This window comes from Telopea speciosissima, chromosome 6 (assembly GCF_018873765.1).
Source record: "Telopea speciosissima isolate NSW1024214 ecotype Mountain lineage chromosome 6, Tspe_v1, whole genome shotgun sequence".
Taxonomy (NCBI): Eukaryota; Viridiplantae; Streptophyta; class Magnoliopsida; order Proteales; family Proteaceae; genus Telopea; species Telopea speciosissima.
The window spans coordinates 22781893-22801587 of record NC_057921.1 but is presented as its reverse complement, the minus strand read 5'-3'; the positions used below and the strand labels follow the sequence as shown (position 1 = coordinate 22801587).

At 44.9% G+C, this 19695-nt stretch overlaps 2 protein-coding genes across 2 annotated transcripts; both read left to right on the top strand.

Annotated features, from left to right (window-relative positions):
• Nucleotides 1-1127: 1127 nt before the first annotated feature.
• On the top strand, nucleotides 1128-8440 carry LOC122665523. Its single transcript, XM_043861673.1, has 3 exons — nucleotides 1128-1518; nucleotides 8179-8259; nucleotides 8436-8440. Exons 1-3 carry the CDS (start codon nucleotides 1128-1130, stop codon nucleotides 8438-8440), a joined length of 477 nt encoding a protein of 158 aa, XP_043717608.1.
• Nucleotides 8441-14256: 5816 nt separating this feature from the next.
• Nucleotides 14257-15282, top strand: LOC122665521. Its single transcript, XM_043861672.1, has one exon. It carries the CDS (start codon nucleotides 14257-14259, stop codon nucleotides 15280-15282), a length of 1026 nt encoding a protein of 341 aa, XP_043717607.1.
• The last annotated feature ends 4413 nt before the right edge of the window (nucleotides 15283-19695 follow it).

Here is a 19695-nt window from a genome sequence, read left to right as displayed (position 1 = left end):
TAAAAAAATATAATAATAATAATAATAATAATAATAACAAAAAAATATATATTTGTGTGCAACTACTTATATAGCTAGAGAAGTGAAATCTTCATCGATAATAAGAGCTTGAAGTACTTCTTCGCCCCAAAAGGAGTTGAATGTGAGGTACCTTAAATGGTTGGAACTTATGAAAGATTTTGACTGTACCCTCCATTACCATCCTGCTAAGGGAAATGTTGTAGCTGATGCACTTAGCCAAAAATTGTAGAATCTGTCCTTGGCATCCTTGGCATCCTTGGCTGTTGGTAAACAACTCGTCGAAGAAGCCATGAGAATGGATTTGGAACTATTGATAGAGGGTACCACTACATCATTAGTAGCCATAGTGATATAACCATCACTGGCGGAGCAGATTAAGGAAGCACAACCTACCGATGCAGAGTTACAGAAATTGATAGATGGCATTCGGGAGGAGAAACAACAGGATCCAGACTTTACGTTGGCAGAGGATAGTATCCATCGATTCAAGGGTAGATGGTGTTTATCTAGTGATGATTAGTAGAGAAGAGACATATTGAGTGAAGCTCATTGTTCACCATATTCTGTAGATCCTGGCAGTACCATAATGTACAAGGATTTGAAGATACACTATTGGTGGACCAGAATGAAGGCCAATGGGGTGACATTGTGTCAAAGAGCCTTACCTGTCAACGAGTTAAGGCAAGATTGCTACAGTTGCTTCTTATCCCAGAGTGGAAATGGGAGCACATCACCATGGGCCTTGTCATAGGGTTACCCCACATAGCTAGGGGTGTTGATGCCATATGGGTGATTATGGATCAGCTCACCAAGACCGTACACTTCATTTCGATTAAGGTAACCTGCCCAATGGACAAGCTAGCAAAGCTGTACATGGACAATGTTATTCGCTTGCATGGGGTTCCAGTAAGCATTATCTCCGATCGTGATCCCGGGTTCACATCCAGATTTTGTGGCCTGAATTGATACAAGCCACATGTGAAAAGGTGGATTTGATTAGAGACTGAATCAAGGTGGCCCAGCCAAGGCAGAAAAGCTATGTTGACTTAAAGAGAAAGGACCTTGAGTTTACTGTGGGTGACAGGGTGTTCCTTCGGGTATCGCCAATGAAAGGTGTGTTGCGATTTGGTAAGAAAGGGAAACTGAGCCCTAGGCACATTGGATCATATGAAATCCTGGCAAGGATTGGACCAGTGGCATATAGGCTGGCACTGCCCCCATCATTAGTCGGTGTTCATGATGTATTTCACGTATCTATATTGAGGAAGTACATTGTAGATTTGGCCCACGTGTTGACCCAAGAACTACCTGAGCTCTCCGAGGACCTGACTTACGTTGAGGAGCCTGTGAAGATTCTTGAGAGGAATGAGCAGAACCTTCGCAATCATGTTGTCTCATATATTAAGGTGCGATTGAGAAACCACTCCGACGAAGAGGCATCTTGGGAGCGCGAGAGCGAGACTCGAGCAATGCATCCCCATCTATTCAACATGATAGGTACATTTTAATTTTGAGGATAAAATTCTTATAAGGTGGGGAGGATGTTAAATCTGTGCCCAAAACCCAGTTTAAATCCCAGTCTAATTCCCTGTTCCGGTTTGAACTTTTGTATAGAACCGTGAGCGGAGTATGCTCTTGAACTGTGGACCATGATACTCAAGCCATCCCACAAGATTATCAATCGTGGCTCAGAGAAAGTTGTCTAGGATTGGTACCTTGACAGAGATAGGGGGAAGTTTGTCTACGAGGATGCATTCTTAGAATTCCCTCATTCCGAGGATCTGCACGGCCCGCATCTGGTGTACCCGTACCCACTTAGAGATGATTGAGAGTAAGTCGGCATCCTAATAACTTATGTGTATAAATACTAAAATGGGCTTGGGCATAGAACCTTAGCATCATTCTATTTCTATTAGAACCTAGACTATGGGCCTAATAAGAGGGCAGACCCATTAACTTAAATTAAGACCTAAGGACAACCCCTAACCAAACAAGTCCTAGCAAAATGGACCTAAGGACCCATGACCCAACCAAACAGGACCTAAGACTAAAGTGAGGTAAATAGGGGTCAAACCACTATTCACCTCATAATAGAAACCCTAAATTGTGGAGAGAAAAGGTGAGAAGGAAAGAAAGAAGAAGAAGAAGAAGAAGGAAGGAAGAAGGAGAAGGAGAAGAAAAAGAAGGAAGGAGAAGGAAGGAGGGTGGTGAAGCTCAACCTACATACATCAATCCTTGGTGAGCTTTCTCTCTCTCTCTCTCTCTCTCTCATTTTACCTATTTCTAAACCTAGGGTTTGGAATTATGAGCCATGAATGCTTCACCTACCCTAATGGAAGGACCATTAATGGAAAATCCTTGATGCTTAACTATGAAGCACCTAACCCTGCCTTAAACCCATTCACCCTAAGTTGGGTTTTATCTCCATTTATGGGTTTCACCAATCCTTATGGCAAACCATGGTGTTGTGGCTTTAATAACATCCAACAATGTTGGGTGGAGCCTTACAAATCGCTATACTCATCTCCTATGAGCTTCTCCCTCATGTGTGCCTTAGTGAAGGAATCCATTTAATCATTGGATTCATGGACCCAAGTTGTTGATGTACATTAGCACCTTTGATGGAGCAATACTCATGGCCAATAAGCCCTAAAGAACCTTAGGTATACCCCATTTTGACCCAAATCAGTGGACAACCAAAACCATTTTTGGAATGGTATGAACAGCAAGACCGGTGGTGACAGGCACATGGACAGGCACATAGACAGGCACATATAGGTGCCGGTCCCTGAGATGTTACTAGTGTCGTGGCTACTGCCAAGTGACAGGCACATGGACAGGCACATGTTGTATGTGCCGATCCCTAAGAAACTGTTTCTGCTGGTGGGATGTCCCGAGAGAGATAGGCACATGGACAGGCAGATGACATCTGCCGGTCCTGGCATTGCTGTATGTGCGGTCCCCTATTTTCAGCCTTGTTTGATAACTTATGGGCCCAACTCTTCTAGCCCTAAGACACTAACCTCACCCCACATTGTACACCCTCTTTAGGTTGACTCACCCGGCTTGGGGGCGTATTGGTACGTGGGATGGTGTGTCAAACCCTGCTCCTGACTGGCTGGAATTTTGATTGAAGGACAGGAACCCCTGACTAGGAAACCAGGAACACTGTGGAGCATCACTCCAGTGACTTGGATTAATGAGGAAACTCTGTGCATGTCCTCCTATATACCTGTCAGAAGGTGGATAGCAGACCCTTGCAGTTGCACAGCTCATAGCATGATGTATGGCCTGGACTCCAGGTAATCTCTCTCTTCCCCATAACTATGGGACCCACCTTTGGAACAGTGTATAAAAACCTCTAAATGGCATGTGGGGACAATGCCCTGACCAAGGGTCAAACCCTTGTGCAAGCCCCACTGAGTTTCAGCTTGCTGAAATCTCTAAGCAATGCAGACAAGGCCCAGAGACATCGCCCAGTGAGTAAAACAACATATTTTAATGGATTTAAATTATGGGGACCACCCATAATGGACATGGGCACCCTCCATAGGTAGGGGGAAGTCTAAAGGACCACCTCATATCCTTGGTTCACTGTGGACCCCACCAGTGTGCCCAGAGTGGCTGTAAATGCAGTAAAGAATGCATTTTGAAAATAGGCCTTAATAGCCAAACAGGCCCTAGTCATGGGCTGGCCTATAAATAGGAGTGCCTTGGGCTCATTTACAGCCCTTAGCACTGTTGGAACCATGAGGGGGGAAAGAAGAGAAAGAAGAGAGAAAGAAGAGAGGAAGAGGAAGGAAGAAAGGAAGGAAGGAAGGGGGGAGCTGCTCTCAAACCTGGGACTGATTTTCGTGGCATCCAAGCCCTGCTCAGGTATAAACACATATGTACATACCTGCTGCCCTCTTGAATCTCTGAGTCTTTGCTTGGTTTCTGTTCTCTGGCAGCCTAGAACAGTTAGGGACTGCCCTGGACAGCCTCAGATCTGCCATGCAAGTACGGAGCATGAGAGAACTGAGATTTTTAGTAAATTTTATAAGTCTAAAATGCTGTTTTTGAGAGCCGAATCTGGCTGTACATGGCTGCACTGCCCAGATTCACTGTTGGCTGGCTATTTGGAACCCTAGATGCAAGCCATGGCTGCATAAGACCAAGCCCTAGGTGGAAGCAGCCCTAGAACACCATTTTACATCTATTTCCAGACCTACATGTGGCCTAAATTCAGATTTGCTGTAGTGGAAAACCCTTTGATACTATTCACTGGGCTGTCTGGACAGCCTTTGGCAGCCAAGTGGTGGGCCCAATGGAGAATCCACTTGGACCAAAAAGTAGATCACCCCAGGGGTCACCTTATGCTCTAACATGCATGGGGTGATGATTTGATTACTGCCCATGAGAATCAACCTAGGGATCTCAGCCCATTGTCGATTTGAAGACTCTGGGCGATGCACTGGGCGATGCACCCAATGCCCAGAGACATCACCCAATGAGTGAAACACTGCTATTTTGACATTCTGGCTTGGGGGACCTATCCATTGCCATGGTACTGTGTGGAAAGGTGTAAAATGACCTAAAAGCCCCTCTTCACATCTGTCCAGGGAATGCTTGGGAACCCAAGTGGGCCCCACAAGTGATGGAAACCCTACCTGTGCTTAGTTCTGCAACACTGCTAGATTGAGGACAGTACAGTACATCTAATATGACCTAGGGTTAGGCACAATTACAAAGAATGACCATTTTACCCCTAGACCACCATCTCTGGATGATGCACCGGGACATAGACCTAAGGCCCAGTGCAAGGCCCAGAGGGTTCCAAGCGAGAACCAATTGAACACCGGGTCAACCCAATGAGCGTAGGTTAACCCTAGGACTACCAAAGATTGATTGGAAACTTAATATGACACTTTCTGATTTACATCTAGGATTTGATCCCGTGCTCGAGGTCAACAATCAAACTGCTGTTGGAACTGAATTTGCAATCGAGTTCCTAGAACCAAACCCAGGTGAATGAAATATTATCATATATGTACATGTAACTGTGATGCTATGCCGACTATGAAATTTAAATCATAAATGCTATGTTATTTAAATTCTGTTCAATTATTCAAAATATCACACATTGATTGTCTGTTGATCAACACTGTGAATCTTATTTGATGATTGTGATTGTTAGACTAGATGCCATAGTCGGCTTGGAAATGAGGCCTATGGTAGCCTGTAGTATGGGATGCGGTTGACACCACCTAACTCATACGATGCCATATAGACATGGGGCTAGAGTTTCATCACCTGTGCTACGCACTCTTGCCAATAGGGGTTAAGGTGTTGGATGCCTGTGAGGGTGACCATATGTATATATGAGAAAAGAAAAGAAATAAAATGAAAAGAAATGTGTTTGCACCGGAATGGTGATTATGAGCTATATGCCGGGCTATATGCGAAAAAAGAAAAGAAATGAGAAATGTGATGGAGTACCCCACAGGTTAATCACAGAGGGTTGGTCGGGCTGACCTTGGTGAACGAATGCGGGAGCTGATTGGTCCTCTCCGACAACTCAATGGGTGTATCGCGGGAAGGGGTAACCAAGGCCACACCAGGGATACATGTATTAGGGATTGTAGTAGCACTAACCTAACTTAGTTGTATTGCTAGGTGGCTAATAAATAATTTGGACTTGCATATCATGTAGGATCATGTGGATTGTGATTGCACATGCATGCATGATGATATGCTTTGCTCACGAGCTCAGTGGGGCTCACACTCTGTATGCATGTTCTTCTTTAGATGATTTTGCAGATCGATGCCGCTGTGGCATGGAGGCTCATTACGAGGAGGAGAGCCCTGGTTATTATGATGATATTGGTGTGGATCTCGACGGAGGTTGTGCCAATGATGCATGCATTCTCGGTGGTAATTGATGAAGACCGTTGAAGAGTGCACTTGAGGCTTTCTGTTTTGGGGACTCCTTTTTATTTTTGTTAGGAGTTTATTCCCCGTCTTGCCTATGGTTCTGCAGTAGTTTTCTTACTTTCTTTTGGGGTTGAGTCAGCTCACCCTGTATATATTATGTATGTATTTCTTTTGGCTTTGTTTCTTGTCAGCTTTACTTTCCAGTTCGTGGGTAGTTGGGAAATGTATCAGAACTATCACACATATGTATATAATGTCATCATTTCCTGTATAACTACGCTTTCCATTATTATCTGCAACACTCTGATCTTGCCTATGGTAAAGTGAATGGATGTAGTTCCGTGAATGTAATAACTGCTTCTAGATCCGTGGGATTTGGTGAATTACCATTACGCAATTCGGGTCACCTACCTAATCCTCCCAGGGGGTGGTTTGGGGTGTGACATGGTGAGCTTGGCATTGATTGCCGATTTGAAGAACTCAAAATTAACGACTGATCAAGAATCAAGGTGAGTGAGTTACGCAAACGTCTTAATTTATAGAATGTTTTTGTGTTGTGTCTTGTGAGTGTCATTCATGCATGTATGCTATATTATATAATTATTATTAAGATGTAGGATGATATACGTGTTTAGATGTTGATAGGGCTTTACATTCTTGTGTAGCGATATTATTTATTCTATTGCACTATGGTGCGAATGGTATTGGATTTAGTTATGGGACTCAGGTGTCGGTTGGTGTTGGACTCGGGGTTTTTATAATGTGGATTCACTCATGGCATGTAGATCTAGGGCTTCGAAAGAGGGATCCAAGTGCTAGTGGGTGCTGGGCTTAAGATTACAGTACTTATAATTGCATTAGAGTTGTCTACTGCATTAGGTGGAAATGGGGTGGTGACCGACCGACCGCCTTCGGTAATCACATCCCATACTTGTATGTGTATGTATAGGCTAGAGGGGCTAGAGGATAGCCGGCTGACCGTCTTTCGGTACTATAAACTTGACCTCTGGGTTATGCTTATGCATACCCTTTTCATACAATAGATGTATTTGGCTAGGATAATGTACCCCGTACTACACCCCTTACCAACAAGGGGTAAGGTGTTGGTTAACCGATGGTAATATCCTATGTGATGGAATTACTGTTCTCAAAACTTGGGGGAACTTCGGTGAGTTTGCAGAAACGGGAAGGAGCTAGGGTTATTATGGAGGTTTGTGTATATCTCTTGGTGGAGACTGGTACTGCAGGCTTCCAACCGTAGCTTGGGTTTATCATTGCCGGTATACCATCTGCTTATGGTACCAACATCGGGGATGCTACCAAGGGTGCTGCAATAGTACTTTACTAGACTTAGGCATTGTTTGTTAGGTGGATAATAATAAAATTTATCTTCATCATGCATTCATGTGGCATGATTGTAAACCATATATGATGTGCGGATTATCCTGGTGGTATGGGACGCTATGGGATTTGCTTATCATGTCTGGTTTGCGATCAAACTCATTCATTATTATTATTGTGTATGCTTGTGTGGTTTAAACACTCATTGGGCTCAGTGGAGCTCACTCCTCGAGGAAACATATTTTTAGATGATTGCAGGTACATTCAAACAATAAGGTCCTGAAGATTGGTGGACTCCGGAGTATGAGGATCATGGACCGGAGTGCTACTGTGAGATGTGATCCACGAGGGAACAGTGATTCTTGGCTGGTGGCCATCTTTTGTTTCACTAAGATAAACTATCTTTTGATTCAAAGGTGTATTCTTTTTTTTTCTTTCTTGATAGGTGTATTTATTATACAGTAGGTAATACATAGATCCTGATTAGAATGAATTGTACTTTAAGGGGGTAAACTTGAATAGGCAATATTTTATATGCTATCACCTAGCTTCTGCTAACTCTAATGTTATTAAAATTATTTCTTTCCTTTTACCTATTATTTGTCATTGTGAATGAGTTAGTCTTGGATACTCCATCAGTGACTCTTGTGGTTGGGGAGCGTTGTTATACTCTTCGATTACATTTCCTGTGGTTTAGGGATGGGGGTGTAACTAGATCTGATGCTGATCTACATCTCCGGATGATGCACCGGGACATTGACATGAAAACCCAGTGTAAGACCGGAGAATTCCAAGTGATACCAGACTGAGCACCAAGTTAGACCAGTGAGCCTAGATCAACACTAGGACATCCAAAAAACAGTTTTGAATATTAAATAACACATTTCTGATTTAATACTTTAGGATTTGATCCCGCGCTCGAGGTACACTACCAGACTGCTATCGGAACTGAACCAGCAATTGAATCTGTAGGACCATACCAAGGTGAGTGGAATGTCATCGTGTATGTAGATGTAACATAATTAATATACTGAAATAAATTTATACATAATGGAATTATGTTGTTTATTTAATTCATTAAATCTCAAAATCTGGAAACAATTATTTGTTTGACTAGTGGATTCTGTAATTGGATTTTTAATGCTGTATGTGAATGCTAGACTAGATGTCGTAGCCGGCTTGGAAATAAGGCCTGTGGTAGCCCATAGAATGGGATACGATTGACACTGCCCGACTCATACGATGCCATATAGACATGGGGCTAGAGTTTCATCACCTGTGCTATGCACCTTGCCAACAAGGGTTAAGGTGTTGGATGCCTGTGGGAGTGACCATATCTATATGAGAAAAGAAAAGAAATGAAAAGAAAAGAAAAGAAATATTGTGACACCGAAAAGGTGAATTATGGGCTATAAGCCAGAGAAAAGAAAAGAAAAGAGAAAAAGGATGGAAGCCTTGGTGAACGAATAGGTTAATCACAGAGGGATGGTCGGGCTGATCGTGGTGAACGAATGTGGGAGCTGACTGATCCTCTCCGACAACTCAATGGGTGTATCGCGGGAAGGGGTTAAAAGTCCACACCAGGGATACATGTATTGGGGATTGTAGTAGCACTGACCTGCCTTAGTTGTGATGTTAGGTGGCTAATAAATAATTGAACTGCACCTCATGTAGGATCATATGGTTGTGATTGCATATGCATGCATGATGATATATTTCATTCACGGGCTCGGTGGAGCTCACACTCTGTTATACATGTTTTTTGTTAGATGATTCTGTAGTAGATGTCATTGTGGCGGAGAGACTAATTACTCGGAGGAGAGCCATGGTGATTATGACCATATTGGTGTGGACCCCGACGCAGGTCGTACCGTTGATGCAAGTATTCTCAGTGGTTACTAAAGATGACCTGTGAAAAGTGTTGCTGTTGATGCTTTTTGTCTTGGGAACTCCTTTTTGTTTTTGATAGGAGTTTATCTCCATTTCTGCTTTTAGTTTTTTTATTCTTTTTGGGGCTTCAGTTATCTCATCCTGTGTATATTTTCTTTTGTTTTTAAAGGATGTATATGATAGTTTCTACTATTCTGTCTATGGGAGTGAGAGGGAATAATCAGACACATTTATGTATATATCATCACTTCTTGTACTGCTATGCTTCTTTTATATTTTAATGTAAATATAGTTTTCTGCAGCACTCTGAGTTTTACATGTTGTATTATGGTGGATGTGTGTCTGTGAATGGATTAACTGCTTCTAGATCTGTGGGATTTGGCGGATTGCTGTCTTGCAATTCGGGTCACCTACCTAATCCTCCCAGGGGTGGTTTGGGGTCTGATAGTGGATGCAAGTCCTGCTTGAAACCACCAGTGCATTAGGTCCTGTTCTAAAGGCCTGCAGCCTTGGGTAACCTTAGGGGCTTTCCTTGGGACCTTTCCTACTACTTCTAACACTCTTGTACACCTCCCTAGGCATCAACATGCATATAGGAACGTGACCTAATTCGGTGAGTGGGTTTGGGTTGATTTTTGGGAATGTTATATCTATCTATCTATCTAGATATATTACATGAATATGCATCATTAATTAAGCATGTTGCATTCTTGCATTTATAAATTATGATTTGTTGATTATTAGTGATGTGGACTCAAGTTTTATCGTTTATGCCGAGTTATGATGTCGGGAAGTGCTAGCACCAAAACCCTATGAGATAAATTGCTATTGCATGTCATATTGGCCTGTATGCGCCGTGTTATGCTGGTACCCAGGTGGTAGATGAAACGGAATGTTGATTCACCCAGAATATCTCCTGACAAGATAGAATTCATGTAGTATAAATGTGGTTAGGTTTCCGTTCCCTATGCTACGACCCTTACCAACAGGGGTTTAGGTGTTGGCTAATCAGGGCTCCCTATGTGCCTAAGGAGTGATACGTGGCTAGGTCAGAGATGACCACTAGTTATCAGGGTTTCCCTCTTGGTGGTCTGGGACTTCTACCAATCCGGGCCCAATATAACAATGGAGGTTTCACTGTGGTGATAATCTAAGTAACCCATAGTGTCTCCGAAGTTTTTACAGTAGCATATACCTAATGACTTAGATTGTGTGTTAGGTAGAAATATATTAATAATTACATGCATCATGGACTATGTGATTTTGTTGTGTGTGTGCATCCCCATCCCCTCACTAGGCTCAATGGAGCTTACCCCTCGTTGCCCAACCTTTTTAGATGTGTGCAGATGATGTTTTGATGGTGGTCCTTCTTGATGTGAACTGTTCGGAGCCGGTGCCCTAGGACTTTGCTACTGGTGTAGTTATAAGTGATGAAAGGATGACACCGTGGTGTTATTATTTGGAAAATTTTATCACATTATGGCAAAATTGGGTTTCATTTATGAAATCACCTAGTGAAACATCGTCTTTTGCCTTATTACCTATATGAAAGATCTGCCTATTAGGATATTAGGGCCTTGGTATTAGTACTAATACGGATTAAACATATTAGGCCGGGTCTAACCGTTTTGCCCCTCAAAATACCTTAGTTTTTTGGACCATTTTATCTTCCCTTGTATTGATACAATTGCTATAGTATTACTATTAGGCATCGATGATAGTTTAATGTATTGATTGATTTGATGCCGACGATATCTTGAACTGTGATTACCATTCTACCAAAACTGCAACTACTATACATCTCAAAAACACTTAGGCCTCGTTTATTTAGAGGGGAAGGTGGGGTGGGATTGTTGGGAAGATAGTACCCATATATTGGTGAGGTTTTGTTGGGGTAAATTTATTTTTCCCATGAATAGTAACCAGAGTCCCACTAATTTGGTTGGACTTTGGATAGGCTAGGGGTGGGATTTTGAAGTGCCACATCAGCATTATCCCACTTCAATTCTCCCATCCCATTTCCCCTCTAAACAAATGAGACTTACACTTTGGATAAGTATAAAAAAATAAAAAAATAAAAAAATTTCCTTTACACACGTGGAAGAAATCTATGACATGAAGATAATTGTGCCCATGGTTTGAGGAAGCGGTATCGGATCAGATAGATTGATTGATTCGTATCGGTATCGATGGAGACCAATCTATATTGGTCTATCAATACAAAAGAAGGGTAAAAACGTAAAATAAATCTAATTTTTTTGAAGAATAAAATAATAGATTTGTCCGATCTAAATTAATACAGACCGATCCACATTGATTGAATCAATACCCATACAGATATTGATACCGATACTGATAAGACATAAAATCACCCCTCCAATCAGAGGCTGCCACATGGCCGAGCCGAGGACAGTCCGACAACCAAATCGACCCGACCACCAACAGATCTGGCATTCCGGTTCCTGTGTGCTAAGTACTCGCGTCGTGGAGCGCCACCCAGGTCAGTCAAGGGCCTTAGGGCTGACCTCACATCCGTAGGCCGAGGTCGGGGCCGAGCGTCGAGGCCACGACCACCCCAGGGCCGACCACCGAGGCCGACCATTAAGGCCGACCACCTAGGCCGAGCCCTTCACCAAGGCTATCTTAACGGCCCATCGAAAATCGCGGGGACAAGTCAGCACAGCCCGAGAATCACGGGATAAGAATCAAGCCACGATCTCAACGCGATATCGAAGCGCACTCCCATTAGGACTCTTACCTTAGAAAGAGTCCGACTCCGAAAATAACTCTCCACTTTGCTCTACGCGAGAGAGCCTTCCAAAAGAAGAACTCCTACCATGCTAGGACTCTCCCAACCTCCTCACCTCATCCTATAAATACCCAGGTATAGAGCTCAAACGCTCACTTCACTTTTTACTAGCTGTTATTCTGTTGCATTGGAGACCTAACTTGAGTGTCGAAGATTCCTAAGCCAGAGCCACACCGGCTCTCTTGCGCTCACTCGGTTTTTGCAGGCTCATTCGTGGGCGAATCGGGCACCGGAGGCTTTCACACGCAACAAATACCAATTACTAAAACCTTGATTGTGCCCGTAAAAGTCTGATTCAACAGTTGACCAAAAAAAAAAAAAAATCTGATTCAACAATACTGAAGGTTGGGAATCCCGGTGATGGGAAACTCGATCAAGATAATAGTAAATCCGTCTTTGATTATTTTTGTTTTTGTTTGGTAGAGTCTTTGTTTATTTTGGATAAGAAAGAGCAAAAGATAAATTTCCTTAATTTCAATGGGTGGGGGGAGTGTTCAAATGTGGTTTTTTTTTTTTTTTTTGGTAAAAGTTCAAACATGGTTTACCTTTCGAAAAGATGAGGCTCATTTAATGGAGTTCTGATCCAATAAAGGAGTTTGAACGCATATCTAAAACTAGGTCTCGTTGGCAAACATTGGCCGTAAAACTCGTTACACAACAGCTTAGCTCGTTGTGTCATGAAAGAGAGAATTTTCTCAAGTTTCTTTTGTTTTTTTTTATGAAAGATGGCTCATGTTGGGGTATGGAAACGGGCTCGGTAAGAATGAGCTATAGAAGTCGTGGATCTAGGTCCAGGCCACGAGCTCGTGGATCGCAAGCTTTCACACCTCACCTTGCACCAAGGGTACGTAACTCGTCACTCTATGTGATAACACCAAAAATGAAGGGGGTAACCCTTGCGGCTTACGTAAGTGACTCAAAGTCAATCATGGACCAACAGAGTCCGAAACCTTCACCCACCTCACGCCTAATCAGGTGCGTGGGAAGCAACAGATAAACATTAACTCCGAATTGCACTCTCCAACGGTCTCACTCCACTCCGGGATTCTAGCTTACCAATCGTAGCAGAATTCAAACTCTTAGTCGTCTTAAATACGGGAGGTAACACATGCCCAACTTATCTGAACACTCATCGAATTGACTATTGCTCAGAGATCTAACTTAAGCATCGGAGTGAGATCAGCGGCAACGCCCGGTACTCTCTGCTAATCTCTGTCTTGCAGAAAGAACTTGCTCTAGCAGGATTTCTGACTCAACAGTATGGCGCCGTCTGTGGGAACGATACAACTCTCAAAGTCTTAGACTCTCTATCCAATTGAACTCGAGATCATGGCTGGAGAACCAAACGTCGTTCCATCCAACGCTTAGGCCCCACCAGCCATGGAAAACCCGGTGACACGTCAGGCGACGAAGAGTACTCGCGGTGGCACAAATACAGGGAAGAAAACACAGCAACGACGGACGGCAACCGCACCCATCGATCCCCCGCTACCACCAGCTGGAGAAACAGTAGGAACCCAACCCTTGGCGGCATTGGGAACTGGCCAAAGCACGATACAAGACCACGGCCAATCTAGTCGCGGCATGCAGGCTTTACCACCACCACCACCACCACTGCCTCAGCGATTCGTCCCAGAGACAGATCCTAATGCACCTGCCAATGTCGGTCAAATCCAGGATCTGCAACAGCAAGTCCTCAATCAGAATGGAGTCCTAAGGGATGTGGTTCGAGAGATGCAAGCATTGAGGGAGGCTATTATGGTGGCGACCGTGGCCGCAGGCCTACCTCTGGCACCGATACCACCTCCAACGTCGATACTGCCTTCGATACTCCCAAGGACTGGCCAAGGGAATCCGAGACTAGCAAGAGATGACGTACGAGCATCAGGGAGTAGAGAGGGGTCGTCACACCCATCCTGGCGAGAGCTACCTCCTCTAGAAGTAGTGTGTATGGGGAACCTGCCTACCAGGAGTAGGCCCTCACGCTGGAAGAATAGTCAAACTCCATCGATCGAAGGACTCATAGCAAGACCGATAGAACCCATTCTAGGGTATTGAACGTACGTACCGATTAGGTTGAGCAATAAATAGGGCACCAACATGATCTCAGAGATGAGTTAAATGTGCTTCGAGCCCAGGCCGGTGTCGTCGACAACCAGGTCGTGGAAAGCGAGCTTGTTTGTAAGCTCAGGGAGATGAACACAAAGATAGCGGCCTTGGAGAGGGGAACCGTCCCAGAAGAAAGTTTTTAACCTGGCCAACATCCCTTTACGGTAGAGCTCATGAGGGTAGAGCTTCCTAAGGGCTTTAAACCCCCTACGTTCGAGGCTCATGATGGAAAGGGCGATCCCAATGATCATATTAGTTACTTCAACTCCATGATGACGGTCTACGGTGGGTCCGACGTAGTGTCGTGTCAGTCTTTCCCCACCCCTCTTAAGGGACCCGTGGCATTATGGTTTGCTAAACTGAAGCCCAACTCGATCCGAAGCTTCACAGAGTTGGCCAAGGCCATTGTCAGCCGCTTCCAGAGCAGTGTGAAGCAGAAGAAAACCGTGGCCAACCTATTGGCCTTCAAGCAGTGCTCTGATGACTCCATAAGAGATTATATCGCCCGCTTCAACGTGAAAAGCTTAGAGATCAAGGACCTGGACGATGCAATGGCCTTCAACGCCTTGCACAATGGGGTCACCAACCATGACCTAGTGAAGTCGCTTGCACTGGACCCAGTGATGACCGTGCCACAGCTACTGGACCACTGCTACCAATACGCCAACATGTTTGACATCATGAAGGCAAGAAAAGCAGTGGATGGCAAAGCCCCTGAGGAAAAGAGGACAAGCGAGAAGGATGAGAAGAAGAAGGACACCAAGAGAGCGAGGTCAGACAGGGACCAAAGCCCTAACTACACCTCGCTCAACACCACCAGGACCAAAATCCTGATGGAAGTCTATAACCGGGGATTACTACAATGGCCTCGGCCAATGTTCTCTAGGCCAGAGGACAGAAACAACAACAAGTTCTGTAAGTTCCACAAGGATGTGGGTCATGACACCGAGGACTGCAGGCAACTGAAGAGAGAAATTGAAGATGTGATCCAAAAGGGTCACTTGAGAAGATATATCAAGGAAGATGTGAAGGGCAGCTCCAAAGGTCGTGAAGTTACAAGAATTGACCGACGAAGGGATGATAGAGACCATAGAGGAGAGGATCGAGGTCACCAAGATGATTGGAGGGAGGTCCGCAGAAATCGGGACAAGGCCAATACATCCACTGCCCCTGCCATTCTCACCATTCTAGGAGGATGAGGATAGGAGTCATCCCGATAAGCAAAGGCAAAAGCGAGGTTTGTTGCGGTGACTGAAGTCCCCGAGAAGAAAGCACGCATTGAGCCCGTGATCACATTCTCAGACAAAGACATGGAGGGGCTGAGCTAGCCACACGATGATGCTGTCGTGGTTCAGGCAGTCATGGCCAATAAACCAGTCCACAGGATACTGGTGAACCCGGGGGCATTTGTAGACATGCTGTCCTATGACGTGTACCTGCAGTTTGAGTTTGAGCCGGGCACGTTGAAGCCCAAGTCAGCACCTGTATATGGATTCTCGGGCGCACCAGCCCCTATCGAGGGGTAAGTAGAGCTCTTAATGATGATGGGAACAACACTGTGCCAGAAAACCATAAAAGTCAATTTCATGGTCGTTCGAGTAGCAACCGCCTACAACGCCATCTTGGGCAGACCCAGCTTGAACGAGCTGGGAGCAGTAGTTTCTACCAAACACTTGAAGGTCAAGTTTTCTACTCCTAACGGTGTGGGAGAGTGCCAAACGGAGCAAAAGAAAGCCCGGGAGTGCCACGCTGCGTTCTTGAAAGGCATCAAGGGCAACTGCAGAGGAACGACCTATCAGGTAGAGGTCGTGGATAACCACGATGAAGATAAGCGCTATCAGCGAGGTGAGCCAGTAGAGGAGCTTGTGGCGTTCCCATTGGATGAACATAACCCTACAAGGATTGTAAAAATTGGGTCCTCACTAAGTAAAGAAGAGGCGAGGGAGCTCACCACGTTCTTACAGAAGAACAAGGACGTGTTTGCTTGGTTAGTAGCTGACATGCTAGGCATACCCCGTCACATTGCCGAGCAAGCCTTGTACGTGGGTCCCAGCAGAAAGCCATTGTAGTAGAAAAGAAGGACATTCGCGCCAGAACGACAGGCCACGATGAAAGAAGAAATTGAGAAATTGAAGGCATTCGGCTTTATTAGAGAAGAACAATTCCCCACCTGGCTTGCAAATGTGGTGATGGTTCCCAAGCCAAATGGGAAATGGAGGATGTGTGTGGACTACACCGACCTCAATAAGGCATGTGCCAAGGATGAATATCCATTGCCCAGGATCGACCTGCTGATAGATACGATAGCGGGACATGAAAGGTTAAGCTTCATGGATGCTTACTCCGGGTACAACCAGATCCTAATGAAAGAGGGAGATGAAGTGTACACTGCTTTTCGATCAGACCAGGAAAACTTCTGCTACCTGGTAATGCCATTTGGGCTGAAGAATGCGGGAGCGAGCTACTAAAGAATGGTGGACAAGATCTTCAAAGCCCAGATAGGCAAAAACATGGAGGTATACGTGGACGATATGTTAGTAAAGAGCATCAAAACCCAGGATCACCTAGCCGAGGCATTCCAAGTATTACGTGCTCACCAGATGAAGCTAAATCCGGCCAAGTGCGCCTTCGGGGTCAGCTCGGGTAAATTCCTGGGTTACATGGTGTCCCAAAGAGGAATCGAGGCCAACCCAGTGAAGATCAAGGCTATATAGGAGATGAGCCCGCCCAGAACGGTTCGCGAGGTACAAAGGTTGAGTGGAAGGATCGCGGCACTAGCACGCTTCGTGTCTCGCTCGGGAGATAAATGCCTGTCTTTCTTCAAAACCTTAAAGAATCTAAAGGATGTGAAGGGCTTCGTGTGGATAAAAGAATGTTAGAAAGCTTTCGAAGACCTCAAAGCTTACCTTGCCAACCCGCTGCTCCTGATGCCCCCAGTACCCAAAAAAGAACTACTCCTGTACCTGGCAACGTCACCTGTAGCGGTAAGTGCCACCCTGGTGAGAGAAGAGGACGAAATTCAAAAGCCAGTATACTATGTCAATCACATCTTGCTAGATGCAGAAACTCACTACCCCAAGATTGAGAAGCTAGCATTCATACTGGTGAAAGCGGCCCGGAAGCTAAGGCCGTACTTCTAAGCCTATCCAATAGCCGTCATAACTGACTAGCCCTTGAAAAAGGTACTCCATAAGCCCGACGTATCTGGGAGATTAATAGCCTTGGCAGTAGAGCTGAGCGAATATCAGATCAAGTACAAGCCCAAAACAGCTATCAAGGGGCAAGCCCTGGCGGACTTCGTGGTTGAATGTACGCAGAACGAAAACGAGCAAGAGCGGGAGGGCACAACAGAGGCAGAGCCCAGCCCAGAGTCATCCTGGACCATGTTCGTAGATGGATCAAGTAATGCAGAGGTCAGGGGAGCTAGCTTCATCTTAACAAGCCCTGAAGGCTTCAAGATACAGTTCGCGCTACGACTGAACTTCCCTGCCTCAAACAATGAGGCCGAGTATGAGGCATTGATTGCAGGACTGAGGACTGCCAGGGCCATACAGGTCAAAAGGCTGGCTGTACGGGTTGACTCACAACTAATCATGAATCAGGTCAACGGGGACTATGAAGCCAAGGACGATCGAATGGTAGCGTACTTAAAAGAAGCCAAGAACCTAGTAAGCTCGTTCGAGACGTTCGAGATAAGTTGGGTGCCACACAGCGAGAATGAGAAAGCGGACGTGCTCTCACGACTATCTAAAGAAGAGTTAGCCCAGCTCGATGGCCCAGTATATATTGAGTAGCTCGATGGACCCGCCCACTTAGTTCGAGAGGTCGCACAGGCCGAGATCGAGCCCAACTGGATGGATCCGATCGTCGCTTATCTAAAAGATGACATCCTACCCTAAGATAAGGTCGAAGCACAAAAAGTTCAAGGTCGTGCTGCTTGATACACACTGATAGGAGGGGAACTCTACAAAAGATCGATCTCAGGTCCGCTACTAAAATGTCTGACTCCCACACAAGCTCTGAACGCCCTAGCAGAAGTATACCAAGGCATATATGGCAGTCATATGGGGGGAAGGCATCTGGCTTACAAAATACTGAGAGCAGGGTTTTATTGGCCCAACATGCAGAACGAGGCAATCTAGTATGTAAGAAGATGCGAACCATTCCAGTTGTTCGCAGATATACCAAGGTAAGCTACTACAGAATTAGCCTCCATACTTAGTCCTATCCCCTTTGCCATGTGGGGAATGGATATACTGGGCAACTTCACCCCGGCCTCCGGGGGAAGAAAATATCTCGTGGTCGCGGTGGATTACTTCACCAAATGGGTGGAAGCAGAGCCATTAGCAAAGATCACACGACAACAAATGGAGAAATTTTTCAGGGATAAGATCATCTACAGGTTTGGCCTGCCGAAAGTACTAGTAACTAACAATGGGAAGCAGTTCGATAACCCGTAATTTGGAGCATTCTGTGCCCAATACAGCATTGAGCATCGAACGACCTCAGTCGCATACCCTCAGGCAAATGGCTAAGCGGAAGTAACTAACCGTAGTCTACTCGCAGGAGTGAAGAGAAGGTTAACTGAAGCAAAAGGAAGGTGGGTCGAAGAACTCCCTAGTATATTATGGTCATATCAAACTACTGTTCGAATACCCACCGGGGAGAGCCCGTTCTGACTTGCCTATGGGACTAAAGCGCTGGCGTCGATCGAGGTGGTAATGGGATCACTTAGAAGTCTAAACCTCAATGAAAGAACATATCAAGATGGGCTGAGAGCCAACCTAGACTTCCTAGATGAGGTCAAAGAGGGCACATTGATGAGGAACGTGGCTTACAAGCAGAGGATGGCCCGCTACTACAATTCCAAGGTCAAAGAAAGGACATTCCGAGCTGGTGACTTAGTGTTGCAGAAAGTAAGCGCTTCAAAACCACAGTAGCAAGGCAAGCTGGACGCGAACTGGGAAGGACCATACGTGGTCTCCAAGCAAATTAGACTGGGTACATATCGCTTAAAGACCCTGGGGGGCAACAAGATACCACGACCCTGGAATTTAGAAAATCTAAAAAAATTCTATCAGTAAGAGGTCGTTGTAAACAATTGCTTTTTGATTAATGGAATCTCGGTTCGTGTCGAATTTTACACAAGAACCAACAAGAAAGTCTAGCTCCCTAAGCTAGCACAAAAGTCTGATCTCAAAAGTCAACACGAAAGTCTAACTCATTGAGTTAGCATGAAAGTCTGATCTCAATGGTCAGCAAGAAAGTCTAGCTCGTCGAGCTAGCACGAAAGTCTGATCTCAATGATTAGTAAGAAAGTCTAGCTCGTTGAGTTAGCATCAAAGATTGATCTCAATGGTTAGCAAGAAAGTCTAGCTCGTTGAGCTAGCACGAAAGTCCGATCTCAATGATCAGCAAGAAAGTCTAGCTCATTGAGTTAGCATGAAAGACTGATCTCAATGCTCACAGAGTTAGCATGAAAGACTGACCTCCTTGGTCAACACAAAAGGTCAGGCTTTAGGGCCGACACCAATGGTTAGTTCGCCAATGCCAAAAGACTAGCAGAACGAAAGCCTGATTCATTAAAATAGTAGAAAGCCTCTAACTGATGG

Excerpts from the sequence above, each read along its gene's own strand:
- LOC122665523 (XM_043861673.1), top strand. The coding sequence starts at position 1,128 with ATGAAAGGTGTGTTGCGATTTGGTAAGAAAGGGAAACTGAGCCCTAGG. Across the intron at positions 1,519-8,178 it reads CCATCTATTCAACATGATAG|GATTTGATCCCGCGCTCGAG; the intron begins GTACATTTTAAT and ends TTAATACTTTAG.
- LOC122665521 (XM_043861672.1), top strand. The coding sequence starts at position 14,257 with ATGAGGGTAGAGCTTCCTAAGGGCTTTAAACCCCCTACGTTCGAGGCT.